Raw genomic sequence first — 15,507 nt, 5'->3', positions numbered from 1 at the left:
TAATTTAAAGATAAAGAACCTTGAGAAGGGAGATCAGGGCCCTTGAACTTGCCCATCAACGCTTAGCAGACTGAGGAGGCACACAGATCACCTTGTCATAGTCTTCCTCATTATGGTGAGATGCTTTGCGTTTCTGTTTAAATCATAGTCACAACTTCTAAATTTGCATCTATCTATATATATATAAATTAGCACATGCATATTTTATGCAAATCTGCACCATTAGTGATGCATTTCCTCTTTTTGGGCGATGCATAAATGGCCGCCCAACTCAAGACAAAATTTAGTTTCAGTCATTTGGCCTGGCAAGGTATAAATAGTAGAAATGCTTAAGAATGTCTCCTTGTCCAGATCCCCCCATATTATCTGATCTTGGTTGCAAAGTAGCAGCAATTAATTAGCAATCCTTCTGTTTTTTGAGTTCTGGACTTTGTCTGGAATGCTGTCCATTCATAATTTGCCCCAATATTCAAATGAAACATCTTTTCCCCCCTACAATTTATAAATATATACTAATTAAATTATTATTCAATAAGGAAACTAGATGTGATTACATGGTTATATCAAGATTCCTTTTTGTGCTGTGACCTTAAACAATGTACATAGAATCATAGAATCATAGAATAGCAGAGTTGGAAGGGCCATCGAGTCCAACCCCCTGCTCATTGCAGGAATCCACCCTAAAGCATCCCTGACAGGTGGTTGTCCAGCTGCCTCTTGAATGACTTTAGTGTGGGAGAGTCCACAACCTCCCTAGATAACTGATTCCATTGTCATACTGCTCTAACAGTCAGGAAGTTTTTCTTGATGTCCAGCTGGAATCTGGCTTCCTTTAACTTGAGCCCGTTATTCCGTGTCCTGCACTCTGGGAGGATCGAGAAGAGATCCTGGCCCTCCTCTGTGTGACAACCTTTTAAGTATTTGAAGAGTGCTATCATGTCTCCCCTCAATCTTCTCTTCTTCAGGCTAAACATGCCCAGTTCTTTCAGTCTCTCTTCATAGGGCTTTGTTTCCAGACCCCTGATCATCCTGGTTGCCCTCCCCTGAACACGCTCCAGCTTGTCTGCGTCTTTCTTGGAGCAGAAAGTAGAGCCCAGAACTGTGGAGCCCAGAACTGGACGCAATATTCTAGATGAGGCCTACCCAGGGCCGAATAGAGAGGAACCAGTACCTCACGCGATTTGGAAGCTATACTTCTATTAATGCAGCCCAAAATAGCATTTGCCTTTCTTGCAGCCATATCGCACTGTTGGCTCATATTCAGCTTGCAGTCTATAACAATTCCAAGATCCTTCTCATTTGTAGTATTGCTGAACCAATTATCCCCCATCTTGTAACTGTGCATTTGGTTTCTATTTCCTAAATGTAGAACTTGGCATTTATCCCTATTCAATTTCATTCTGTTGTTTTCAGCCTAGCACTCCAGCCTATCAAGATCACTTTGAAGTTTGTTTCTGTCTTCCAGGGTATTAGCTATCCCACCCAATTTTGTGTCATCTGCAAATTTGATCAGCGTTCCCTGCACCTCCTCATCCAAATCATTAATAAAAATGTTGAAGAGCACTGGGCCCAGGACTGAGCCCTGCGGCACCCCACTCGTTGCCTCTCCCCAGTTTGAGAAGGTTCCGTTGATAAGTACTCTTTGAGTCCGATTCTGTAGCCAACTGTGAATCCACCTAATAGTTGTTCCATCTAACCCACTTTTAGCTAGTTTGTTAATCAGAATCTCATGGGGCACTTTGTCAAAAACTTTGCTGAAGTCAAGATATATGATGTCCACAGCATTCCCACAGTCCACAAGGGAGGTTACCCGATCGAAAAATGAGATCAAATTAGTCTGACAGGATTTGTTCCTGACAAATCCATGTTGGCTTCTAGTAATCACTGCATTGATTTCAAGGTGTTTACAGACTGACTTCTTTATAATCTGCTCCAGAATTTTCCCAGGGATGGATGTCAGACTGACTGGTCTGTAGTTCCCAGGTTCCTCCTTTATGCCCTTTTTGAAGATAGGGACAACGTTAGCCCTTCTCCAGTCATCCAGCACCTCACCCGTCTTCCATGATTTTGCAAAGATAATAGACAAAGGTTCTGAGAGTTCTTCCGCTAGCTCCTTCATTACTCTAGGATGCAGTTCATCCATTCAGGATTTTTTTTAAAAAAAATGCAAACAGTTTTGTAAACCACCCAGAGAGATTCAGCTATGGGGCGGTATATAAATGCTAATAATAATAATAATAATAATAATAATAATAATAATGTAACTGGGGAGAACTGCACATATGAAGATTACGACATTAAATTTTAGAAGTTCCCCAAGTAAAGCTGGAAGACCTCCAGAGCACAACTTAGGGCAGAGTCAGTACTCTGCATATAATGATGAAATGGAACAGGGGGCCTCCATGTTACTTATTTAAAGTATTTGCATATCTCTTTTCTGTCCACCAGGGCCCACAAAGCAATGTGGGCCCACAAAGCAGCCTGAACTTTAAAGGAGATGGAGGCAGCCTGGCCTCCTTCGGGAGGGAATTCCACAGCTGAGGTGCTGCTAGAGAAAAAGCTCTGTCTTGCATACCCACTGACCTAATTTCTCTTTGTGGTGCGGCACACAGCAGGACCTCTGATGAAAGTCTCAAATTACAGGCAATCTCATACAGGGGGAGGTGGTCCTTCAGCTACCCTGGCCCCAATTTTATACATCCCTACCAGCTGTTAACATAGGAAAGCAACATCCATCATAGGACAATTGAAGATGTATATATAACCTTGTGTTTATTTTATCATGTCAAATAAGCCACACCTGCATTCTTACCCATGTTATGGAGAGAAAATGTTCATGATTCCTCCTATTAGTGATCATTGTGAACGTCAGAACATAAGAGCCCTGCTGTGTCCATCTAATCCAGCATTCTGTTCACACAGTGGCCAACCAGCTGCCCATGGGAAACCCACAAGCAGGACACGAGTGCAATAGCAGCCTTCCGCCCATGTTCCACAGCAACCGGTGTACATAAGGATACTGCCTCTGATATTGAAGGAAGCACATAGCCATCAGGACTAGTAGCCATCAATAGCCTTATCCTCCATGCATTTGTCTAATCCCCTTTTAAAGCCATCCGTATTAGTGCCCGTTACTGCATATTGTGATAGCAATGTAAAACCCTATACACTCATAAATCCCCTTACCATTAACTTGCTCATATCTTTAACCACTGTACAACATTGCTGATCTTCACAAAGTCTGCTGCCTAAGAGCTGGTTGGGTTATGGGTGTGTCAAACTTTATGCACAAAGAGACTTCAACCTTCATTATAAAAACACTCTCTCTCTATAGCTTATTCAGGGGATTGCTTAGCTAAAAGTTTCTGCTTTCGTAACCTGAAATCTAAACCATATTGCTTTTACCTTACAAAACAGCTGGGGGGCTATTGGATTTAGCATTATGATATGCTTCTTATTTAGGAACTAAAACAAAATAAGCTGTCATTTTAAATTGGTTCCCAATGTTGAAACAAGATACTATTTTATGCAAAACCCATGTGGCGTTTGATACCTGGAAGAGTAACACAGTAAGGGCCAAAGTAGAGTTTACACAGCAGACTTATGCAGCACTATCCTGAGTTTTATAAATGAAAAGCAGCCATGGGAGGCTGAACTACATTTGAGCTGTAGGGTGGCAAGAGAAGGGGCTTCTTTGCTCTTCGATTGCTTATCTGTTCAGAATTCCCCCCCCCCACACACACACACACACATACACACACATGCTTTTCTACTTGCTTGTGAAACGACACAGATAAATAAATAAATACTCATATCCTTTTCTCTTAAGGGTGGTATGTTTCCAGAGGGAAACATACTAAGCACAGCCCCTTTCCCACTCTTCACATTTTCAGCCTCCTGCATCTGTTTTTCATTTATTTGTTTACTTAACAAAGTATGAGATCGTTGCATATGTCTGCTGTGTGACATCTGACTTGGCCCTGACTGTGTTACTCCTTCAGGTATCAAATAACATACGTGTGCTTCATTTGCACCAGGCCAGAGCTATTGTGGCTTGCCTAAGGTCCACCTAAGGAGAGAATTGAATCAAGGACGTCACACACTTAGCCACTACGCACCAGCCTCTCTCACAAATGAAAAGGGCAGGGGGTGCTGCCCATTTGATGCCAAGAAAGTTTGCTCAGGAGCTGATCACAGTTTTACTGTACATTTGTGTCTATGGAATAAAAAAAGATGGATGGTAAGCAAATAAAGTATTAAAGAGCTTCAGGGTGGAGCATATCCTCTGTGGGTTGGTTACTGTGTGTGGAGTTAATTTAATTTGCTTTGAGTGAAATAGCTAACTTAGCCTTCCCAAACCGTGTGCCCTCCAGATGTTGGTCATGCTGGTTGGGGTTGATGGAAGTTGTAGTCCAACACCTGTGGAGGGCACTTGGTTGGGGAATGCTGAGCTAACACAAAGTTAACTCATTTTGAAGTTAAACATTTCCAGACAGTTATAACATGTACCAAGGAGTTTGAAATGTATTGACTGAGGGAATGTTGTCTGGTATGATTATCAGAATAGGATCTGTACATCAAAAAACCTATATTTAGGAGCCTTTTCAATTATCTGATTTCTGAGGTCCCACATATCAAATATGATTGTTTAGAGCTTCTTATTTAGCCCTGATATTAGCCTCAGCTCATAGAGTTTGGCACTAGAGCTCTCCATGTTGGGATATTAATAGAACTGAATCTTGACCACATTGTAGTTCCTATTCTAATCACTTTCCAGGAAGGCCTTGTCTAGCTTTGTTTATCGTGGAAATGTGGACTTTGCCATATCCCTTCTGTCCCTTGTTTTCATTAAGATCTGTCTATTGCAATGTTCTCATTAAGATCTATCTGTTGCAATGTGGTATTCATTGAGCTGTACCTGAGATCACCACAGAAAGAAAAGCTCAAGTCTAGAACAATGGCTTTTTTTCTTAAAAAAACGATGTCACAATAGCCAATAACAAAGATTGTCTACGGATGTTCACAAGACGTTCAGATTGAACATTCGAATGTTGTGTATTTGAGAAAAGCCTTGTCCTTATGCATTCTGTGATATCACACACAAACTGTTTACATTATTGAGATATTTGTATATGAGCAAGCAGTTAATCAGAGGTCAGGTGATCTGAAAGCAAGGACAAGTGGTCCTGCATAGTCTTGCCTTTTGTCTTGCCTTTGTTTCATCCAGTTGTGATGACATTGTGTAAATATCACCTTGTGGGATAAACCAGCCAAAGTTAAGCATCTTTATGTCCCACTGATATCAATAGGGTAAGGAATGTGCTTCATTCTTCCTCCTTCAAAATGCTTAACTTTAGCTGGATTATGTCCACAGTTATTACCTTGAGCACTAATAGGTGGGTGGAATTCATTGCAAGCACACACTGAGAGTGAAGACAGCAAGCAGTGGGTCATTTTTGTTTTGTTTTTTGGTAGGATATTCCCACAACCTGTGTGAGCAAGAGCCAATTCAGAATAAAATTTCAGCATCAGCAACAACCTTGAAGAGTATATAGTAGAAACAAAGACAAGGGAGCAAACGCTCATCTGAGATTCAGCATTTTCAAATCAAAATTTGAACATAACTAGGTCGCCTCACAACATGAGGAACTATTGTTTTCATAGTGGAATTCACATTTCCCTCAGAACCAATCTATTTTGAAAGCCCAAATGAACTTTGAAACCCTTTTTAAGTATATTTTGAACAACGGGGTACATCAAATGTTGATTTCTTCATAATATAATCATATTTGTCATTTAGAATCATTGTTCTATATTCCTTCAAATTCTAGCAATAAATAGAATTCTCTCTAGGGTCTATCAGGTTTGGAGCCATTTCTCTTCCTTTTTCCTTTTTTTATTTTTATGGAGAAGCAGTTAGCTATCATGGCATGTAGCAACCCTCTTCTTTCTTACAGACCCTGTGGGGCCCCGTTATTCACTTCATTGGGAGTATTTACAGTTTATTCCTACTCTCTGCTTTCTGTTCTTTAGCTAGTTACTGATCCATAAAAGGAGAGGGCCTTTTTATTTATTTTTATTTATTTATTACATTTTTATACCACCCAAAAGCCAAAGCTTTTATGGCTTCCATTTCTCTCTTCACCGTTGATACAATTATTCTTTATGCTTAGAATAAGGTACAGCTACAGGTTCACCTTGGCTCTGTGAATGCATTTTTGATATACAGCTAATGCCCCTAAAGAAAGGTGTTCAGAGTCAAAATATAACATGATAGTACAATTTCTAATTGTCAGCTACTATGTTTAGATGTTAGTAAATGTGTGTTACTAATAGATGCACTGATATTATTTTCCAGATTTATATACTGCTTCAAAGTAATGCTCTGAGGAGTCAACGTCACTTTACGTTTTATTGTGTATAACATAAAACAATGATAAGGCAGCAGTAAAACTAAGGCAAGATACTCACCTAACAGGGTATTTTGAAAACTTATAGGTTCTTGCCCTATAAGTTTCAACTTGCAGGTTCATGCCCTATCTATGGACTAGGTATGCAGGGATACGTTGTTCACATCCACCAAGAGACACATGCATGGAAACCTGGTAGGGTGCCTGTTTTCTCAGGTCAATCCAGCAGCCAGATGTCTCTCAAGTAACCCATTAAAAAAACACCTGGCATTCCAGTGATTAGTAGTTTGGGAGAAGGAGTGGAGAGCTGAATTCTGCCCTCACCACTGCTTCCCTTTCTCTGCCAAACAGTTAATTGGTAGGATTGCAGCTTTTTAAAATGGGCTGGGCATGTGCAACCCCAGCTGCTCTAAACAACTGGGATCTCTGACCGATAATTTCAGAAGTCCATCACGAAATTTATAGAAATAAATGTTACTATTCCTCTCCCAAGCAATTTTCATATTATTATGTATTGTTCATTTGTTCCATTTGTTCCTATAATTATACATAGGTCAAAATTGATAATTGTATCTGATCAGGACTGGTCTGTCAGACAGTTTATGTTAAGTACAGACTATTGTGAAATAATTAAAAGGAGCCGTTCTGGCTAATCAGAATGAAAATTCTACCACTTTTAGTTTTTATATTTTGTTTTTCAAGGTGTTCCTTACTTCACTGTTGAACCAGAAGATCTGTCGGTCATCCCTAATACTCCTTTTCATATGCACTGTGCTGCAGCTGGCCCACCTGAGCCAGTGACTATCATCTGGTGGATGGGCGAGTCCAGAGTGGGGCTTTCTGACATCTCACCCTCCACCCTAAATGTGTCAGGTAAGGCTTCCCCTAGGATAAATAAAAACCATCAGCAAGGAGTGGGGTGACTGATGATAAAAATTATACCCGTATCACATTGCTGATTGTGTGCCAGGTGTGTTCCAGGGCTAAAAAGCAGTGAGTATCCAATATGCAGAGGAGATCACCAAAGAAGCATTTGTCTTTGATAACATTTCCATGGAACACTGAGGTACAAACTAGATTATCCAGGAACAAATACACTGTCTTAAAAACTTGTGCCCCAGTCATTGAAGGTATAGTTCCTAGAGTATATTCTTGATTATAGAGTTTAATTTTAAGAGCCAGTGTGGTGTAGTGGCTAAAGTGTTGGACTGGGAGTTGGGAGATCCAGGTTCTAGTCCACACTCGGCCATGGAAACCCACTGGGTGACTTTGGGCCAGTCACAGATTCTCAGCCCAACCTACCTCACTGGGTTGTTGTGAGGATAAAGTGGTGAGGAGAAGGATTATGTACGCTGTTTTGGGTTCTTTGGAGGAAAAAAGGCGGGATATAAATGCAATAATAAATAAATAAATAAATTTGTGTATATGGCTTACTGATTCTAATAGCTTGATTTGTTCTCAGTGCTTCTGTCTCCTCCAAAATGACAAAAGTCCAGCTTATTATGCACACTAGTGCAGATTTCTCCATCCTGGTGGCCTCCAGATCTTTTGGGCTATAACTCCCATCATCCCCTAGGAAGTTGTAGTCTAAACCATCTCGAGGGCACCAGGTTGGGGAAGGCTGCACTTAAGTGTAACAGCTTGAAGGAAACGTAAATGAACAAAGCAGAAATGGGAAACTTTCAACCACTGAAATAGTTGTGGGTAGTCAATAAATTCTTGTTAGAACTATGGCAATTAAGTGTTGTTTTTAAAGAAGAGGCTGCAAACCACAGAATTCTATGCTAGGAGGCTGATGTGGCTATCGACGGGAGGTCCTGAAACCACAAGACAAAAACTGAAGGTTTTTCTGAAACAAGCATATCAAGAAAAAAACATCAGTGGAAGAGTGGAAATGGACTTCCTGCCTGCAGACATATCTTGCTTCCCAGCTGAATACAATGAAGGTGGAATTCAAATTGAAAACAGGCCAGCCCATTCTGGATTGGTGAGGGCTATGTCCCTGGTAGTATCTCTTATAGACATGCCAAGCACATCAAAGCAAAAAACCAACAACACTCCATCACCTTCTCCCAGTGGTTCTGCCCCACTTCAGTATGACTTACAAACACAGTCTAGGATCGGAATATGTGGATGGAAGAGGCTTGAGTGTGAATAGCTATGGTTGGGGTCCTCAGTGCAGTGCCCACAGACACCACAATGCCCCTGGACTCCTCCCTTGGCACCTGCAAGGATCCCTGCCCTTACTTAAAGACATTGTTTATTTCATTTTTCTAGTCTAGGTGGCTGGACACGCTGAAGAGCAAAGCGCCTGCCTCCAGCCATCTGCTGGGTAAATTTTTATTAGAAAATGAAAATGAAATGTGGCAAAAGGCCAGGGCTTGGCTTCGCAGTGTGCTTGGTTGCCTGCTAAAAATGGTTATAAATATAGCCTTACCGCTGCCTGGTAAGGGTTGGGGTGGCAAAACATACCCATCCACCTCTGTTACTGAGTGACTCAGCCTCCACTGAGCAGGCTACTTTAGAGGGGAGCAAAGTACCTGCTCAAGGGTAGCAGAGGAGAGCCAGGATTGAGGTTGAAGAGCAAACTGAAGACTTGCGGAGGAGAACTTCCTCTTGGCTTGTGCCCTAAAACCAAAAGGGCGTTGCTTACTTGTTGGACTGTCAGTCAGGACTCAGATATGACTAGGCCTTTCCAGGTAGAAGTGCACATAGTTACAAAACACTGAACAGTCTGATTTATTTCATGTCTACTTTGCTCAAACCCTGAGAAGGCTTAAAATCATAAATCTCTTTGTGTTAGAAATTTATGTTTTCCTCAATGTTTTTCCTCTCTCTAGTATTCCATTATCTTAGCATGTGGATTCTTTTCTCTGGAGGGAAGAGGAAGGGTCAGTGGGTGAGCCTGTGTGTGCTATCGCTGGGTCACAGTTCCTGAGGCATGCAAGAACAAGGATTTGCACAACGAGAGTGTGTTTGAGGGGAAGAGAAGCTAGTTTCAGCAGGAAAGAGCATCAACATATTTAAAGAAAGTAATAAGCCTGGAAGAAAGCTGGGTGTGGCCATTATTTCAGTGAGCCATCTGATTCATGTTCAAAATGTAGATTACATCTTCTGCAGAGCAGAGGCTGGGTTTTCCGTTTGTACCTGGAAAACACGGAGGATGTGTTGGGCATTACCACATTCAAAAAGAGCAATAATCATACCAGTATTGCTTGATCTGTTGTCAGCTAGAGTATATCAGCTTGAGGTTTCATAAGAAGGCTTTAAAATGTATTTTGCTGTCATCTCTCCATTCATCTTTTGATCTTCCACTCCGGCTTGTCATCTTCATTTCAGTAAAGATAATGCAAGTCTACTTCACACAAGTGCTGACAGAACATAATATTCCTAAAGTGCAGCCTCAACTACTGTTTCAGACTCTGGTGTACCTTGAATCAAGCAGTATGAAGCAATCTAAAGCCCAGATAAAAACTTCAGAGTGTAACTTCCCTGACCATCTTTACCAAGAATTCCCTAATTCCATTTTTAAAATAATTGCAGATTATTTTTCTAATTTATTTTTGTCTTTACAATTAATATTGCAAGTGATTACACAAACCAAAAGACATCCAGAGTAAAACAAAAACTAAAAACTTAAAAGACTGGCTGCATAGTGCATTGAAAAATAAAGGTACAGAGACTATTCAAAGTATCATAAGCCCTCAAAGTCATCTGAGTCTGGCTTAAGGATCCAGTTTTTCTGTAAACTGCAGTTCTGCACTTCCTGTGAGCAGGATGTCAATCATCCTGAGTGAGGTGGTATTCCCTGGTGAGGAAAATCACTAACTAAGCTGAGGCTTATCAGTGTTGCTTATCAGTGTGTGTGTGTGTGTTTAGGGGCAAAGTAAACATTCCAATAAACATCCCCTTTCTGGATGAGTAGCCTTCAATCCTATTTTGTCTGCTCATAAATAGCTAGGTGAGCACTATGACAAATTGCAGTTTATGAAGAGACTCTCATTTGGGTCACTTGTTACCAGTGCTTTATTTACAATAAGAAAGGAAATGATATCCAAGGCCAACTGGATGTTCCACTGCATAAGAAGTGAGGCCCCCTGATCAGGATCAGCGGGGAATGACAAAAGCCCCTTTGCCCCCACACTAGGGGCCTGATCCAGATCGGGGGGGGGGGGGGCGGGGGGAGAGTACCTACTTAGGAGTAAAATGGAAAGCAAGACAAATGAAAGGAAGACATACCTAGCAGCTGCTAGCTATATCTTTCAAGTAATGCCTATTTTAGCCCCGAGTCCAGGATCTGGGGAATTCTACAACAATGAGTGAACCGCAAGCATTGTTGCGTGCACTTTCCCCAACAGAAGTCGCAAAACTTAAAGAGGAAATGGCAATTTGTTAAGCATTTCTGATGACACCTTTCCCTGAGTGCCCTACTAGTTTACCCCTGGAGTAGCCTACTCACTCCACTTTGGGGTGTAAATGTTTACAACAGGGGTGGGCAAGTTCCATGGTCAGGGGGCTGCATTGCTTCCCCTGGAACCCACAGGCGGCTGCACCCCACCGCTGCTGAGTTCACTGCGTCAGCAGCCAACATTGCAGCGATTTTGCAGGGAAACAAGGCATGTGGGGAGCGCAGGCTTTGTTTCCAAGCAGGACTGAGCTTCTGGGAGGCTTCTGGAAGCGCAATCCTGCTTGCAAACCAAGAGCGCACTTCTCCCTGTGCCTCGTTTCCCTGCAAAATCCCTTGGATTTGTGCTGGTGGTGCAAGCTGGGCGGCAGCAGCCGCAGGAGGGGACACACAGCAGGGGCTGTAAATATGCCCATGGAGGCTGCACATGGCCCATGGAGGCTGCACATGGCCCATGGAGGCTGTGTGCTGCCCACCCACCCCCCCGGCTTACAAGGAGCACGGCACTTCTTACTACTGAGACAAAAGCACCGGTTTTGTGACCACATCTTAAATCAGCGGTTCTCAACCTGTGGGTCGCGACCCCTTTGGGGGTCGAACGACCCTTTCACAGGGGTCGCCTAAGACCATCGGAAAACACATATTTCCGATGGTCTTAGGAACCGAGACAAAATTTCATTTATTTGCAATTAGAAATAAATATTTCACAATATATAATTACATATTGTTTTTGTGATTAACCACTATGCTTTAATTATGTTCAATTTGTAACAATGAAAATACATCCTGCATATCAGATATTTACATTACGATTCATAACAGTAGCAAAATTACAGTTATGAAGTAGCAACGAAAATAATTTTATGGTTGGGGGTCACCACAACATGAGGAACTGTATTAAAAGGGTTGCGGCATTAGGAAGGTTGAGAACCACTGTCTTAAATGGTTCTCTTACAGCTTAGTTATTGAACATGGGCTTTATTAATCAATGTGTTCAGTGTGCCTTTGGATGACGGCTGTCGTTATAGTGAAGGTTGCGGGTAAAAAAAGTTAAAGCCTCTGGTCAGGCCCAAAGCCACATTTCCCCAGGCATTGTGCAAAAATACTAATGGAATGTACACAAGCCTTGACTTGAGTGCAACGAACAATAGAGGAGAGTCCAGGCAAGGACAGCAGTGAGATCACAACAGTGAGGGAGCTAAGAGCCTGACACTGGCCGCCTGCTTAGCAAAGTCCCTTCCCCCGCCTCCCCTTTCATAGAACAGAACAGGCCTCGCCATGAACTCCTCTATGCCACATTCTTCCTGTTTTATAAAAAGCCATTGACATGTTAATTACACTCCAATCCACGTGAGTTTGATCCGCTTCCAGTTCAGCCCCCAAAGTTGCATATATAGAGTCTGAGCTGTGTGTCAAACATAATTGAAATTCTGCTTAAGGTTGAAGCTGGGGGATTATAAAGCAGTTTTATGTGCTACTTTCTTAAAAGAAATTCCCCTTCTCTTTTTTCTTGGCTGATTTCCAGGTATTAATCAAAGCACAGTTTTCTCCTGCGAAGCCCACAACATAAAGGGACTGTCTTCATCTCGGACGGCCACCGTGCATATTAAAGGTGAGAGAGCCTTCCCTGTCCATCCAGAGACGGAAGCACATGGAAGGAGGTGTAACAAAAGCAGGAAGAGTTAAACTAAAATAGTTTCTGGTTTTCCACGCCCCCGCCGCCTGTCTCTCTCTTTCTTTCTGACACACACACACAAACACACAGAGCTTCTGAGCTGCTTTCCAACAGTGCCTGCTCCATGCTCTCAGCAGATGAAATAATGCTCTGTGCCCACTGTTTGGTATGCAGGCCCATTCCTCTGCAGCGAAATTTGCAATCAAAAACAAACCACAACTGGTTCAAGAAGGGAATGTGATGCAGGATAACAGATTTTCCTTGAAAAGGTTCAGGTCAGGGTATCAGCAGTTTGTGGAAGGATGGTAGGTCTTGATGTAATCTGCAGTGAGTAAATGGGGAGATCTTCCCTTTCAACTGATATAAAGTGTTGCCTTTGCACCCAAAAGGTTTCTCCCCACCGCCACCCGCTCTTTTGCTCTAATGGACCTGGCATCTCATTAGTTGCTGAAAACGGGAGCAGGACAATTACCACTGGGGGCGATTAAATTTCAGGAATCTTATTGGGTGTATGGTTTTCTGTGATTTTCAACACCAAAACCCTCATTTAAGGCATATCATTTAGAGCCCTTTTATCCATCTTTGTTCCTTCCAGTATTGTTGTTCTTGTATTCTGTGATCTTCAACACCAAAACCCTCATTTAAGGCATATCATTTAGAGCCCTTTTATCCATCTTTGTTCCTTCCAGTATTGTTGTTCTTGTATTGTATTTCCTCCATCCTAAGAAACTAAGGCAACTGCAGCCCAGGAGGAATTCACACATTCTCTTCCTTTAGGAAAATATGCAGCTGAGGTTTGGTTGGTTAGTGATATTTTTTAGTATGCAAAATACAATTAATTGTTTTTATATGGATGAAGATTTCATTTCTTTGAAAGGGTTTTTATTTTTAAAAGATGCATGTCACTAGGATTGTATTGTGCTGAATCTGGTCCCTGGTGCATCTTGAGAATCTCACCTACCACTATGTTATCTTGTGTCCAGTGAAATCTCAAGATGCAAAGAGCAGCTCTCCTGTTGATCAAGGAATGGGGCTGCTACAGTACGCTTGATAGCTATTTGTTCTATAGCTTTGTGGCCAAAATAAATTATGTGAAATTGCAAATGCAAGTGGGGGACCAATGATACTTCATAGTGAGGAGCGCCTACTCACAGAGGGATCCAGCATTTGCTCTAAACTTGCTTCGTCAGAATATTTCAGGCCAAGAGAGTTTGAAACAGCAGCAGAACCCTCTACGACAGGAGTGGGCAAGTGGTGGCCCTCCAGATGTTTTGCCTAACAACTCCCATCATCCATAGACAGCCCACCACTGACCCAAACTCCTGCAGTGATCTCAGCCTGTTAGGCCTAGGACCTAGCTTGCAACAGGTTGCCATGGTGAGACTGAAGTTACAGTGGTCATGTAGGCCAGAGGCAGGAGTTGTGGGTATGAACAGATTGAAGTTCAGATATCAAATTAGGCAAACAGGGCCAGAGGTCAGGTCATGGACAGGTACAGATACTGGTTTGGAGACATGAGGTAGGGCAAGTGCAAGGCAAGAAAGAGTGTCTGCATAGATTCTCAATGAGACAAGTTGTTCAGATTGCTGGACCAGCATAGAAGAAAGGGCCTTATAGAGCTTGATGCCTCTCCATTGGTTTCAGACATCAACTGTCCATCTTTAGACTGTAGAAACAGAAAATAGTATTCAGGTCAGCACTCCAGCCTAGGAAGCATTTTTTACTCTACAGAGTCTGGCCTGACTAGCTAGCTGAAGGCCCAGAGAACTGCTGGAGGTTCTGGTTTGAGACCCACAACAGTGCCTTATACTAGGCCCATGGCTGGAAACCACCTCATAAATGTGATTTGCAGAGGGATCTAACAGTCACTAGTACTACTGTCCCAAACACGTTTCACCACAACACACTCCCAAGTTTGTTGAGCTGGCTTCAGTGGCAGTTGTGACCTGGAGATGCCAAGGGTTGAACCTGGCCTTTCTGCATGCAAAGCACAAAGCTGTGGCCCCCTTCTCAGGAGCTGGACGTTGTTGAAACAGAGTTCTGGACTCAGTGAGATTTTGGTCTGATCTAATCGGGTTGCTCTTGTATTCTGAGGAGTACAGTGCAGAGCGGCTGCTCTCAGGCACAATAGGCCTTTACGACCAAACAGAACTGGAATGAATCCCACTCTTATTCAGGTTGGTGGCAAAACATTTGGCAGTTCAGGACCCACTGGAAGGGACCTTTTCTTCCTCCTGCTGGATTCAGCTTTCTGGGCGATGAGAAGTTGTCTCTATAGACTTCCCACTTACAGATGTGTTTACAGTTCTTTGAAGTTCTTACTACTGCAAGTAAACAAAATGTGAGGGATTTCTGTTCCGGAGAATGAGGGCGAGCGGATTAGGGGGAAGGATCTGAAGGAAAGAGATAGCATTTGCCAGCCAAAGAGTGGGAGACAGTTTCAGGAGTCAGTGGCAGCATGAATGGAGCTGCCGAGCCAAGAGTGGGAGCAGGAGATGACGGGAGCAGTGAAGGGGTGGATTGGAGAGAACATATGGAGTGAGAAGATTGGGAGTAAATAAGGGGAGATTGGGCCAGAGCAGTAGAAGGGAAGGGCAAACAGCCTGAACTGACGTTGTTAAAGCACACAACAAGCCAAGGAAGAAATTGCAGAGAGCCCTCTCTCAAACCGCAGAGTTACACAGAAATATAATACAGGCACATCCACTGTATTCAGTGCAGCAGACTCACCAGCAAAATCAGTACACAAATATACTTCTAGTGTGGTGATTGTGGGCAGTTCTCCCCTTCCCCTTCCTTGTCCCCACACATTTTTCTGTTCTTTCAAGATACTGGCTCCGTTCAGACAACACGCTAAACCATGCTGCTTAACCACAAAATAGTTAATGGAATGCAGTAACCTTACTGCAATTAACCATTTTGTGGTTAAGCAGCATGATTTAGTGTGTTGTCTGAACAGGGCCACTTTGTACGTGTCTTGTTGTTCAGCCAACCCCCACCCTCCCTGCCCACACACA

The 15,507-nt window shown here is 42.6% G+C and overlaps 1 protein-coding gene across 2 annotated transcripts in view; it reads left to right on the top strand.

Moving 5' to 3' along the window:
- TYRO3 (TYRO3 protein tyrosine kinase) overlaps positions 1–15,507 on the top strand; it is an 87,285-nt gene that overhangs the window by 20,374 nt on the left and 51,404 nt on the right. For both annotated transcript variants that reach the window (XM_063117685.1, XM_063117684.1), the window contains exons 4-5: positions 7,113–7,283; positions 12,341–12,427. In XM_063117685.1, coding sequence (XP_062973755.1) covers positions 7,113–7,283; positions 12,341–12,427 — 258 coding nt within the window. The remainder of the gene's footprint in view (positions 1–7,112; positions 7,284–12,340; positions 12,428–15,507) is intronic.

The sequence above is a fragment of the Elgaria multicarinata genome, chromosome 2 (assembly GCF_023053635.1).
Source record: "Elgaria multicarinata webbii isolate HBS135686 ecotype San Diego chromosome 2, rElgMul1.1.pri, whole genome shotgun sequence".
NCBI classification, from domain to species: domain Eukaryota; kingdom Metazoa; phylum Chordata; class Lepidosauria; order Squamata; family Anguidae; genus Elgaria; species Elgaria multicarinata.
The sequence above is the reverse complement of the archived record's forward strand: the minus strand, read 5'-3'. Positions and strand labels throughout refer to the sequence as shown.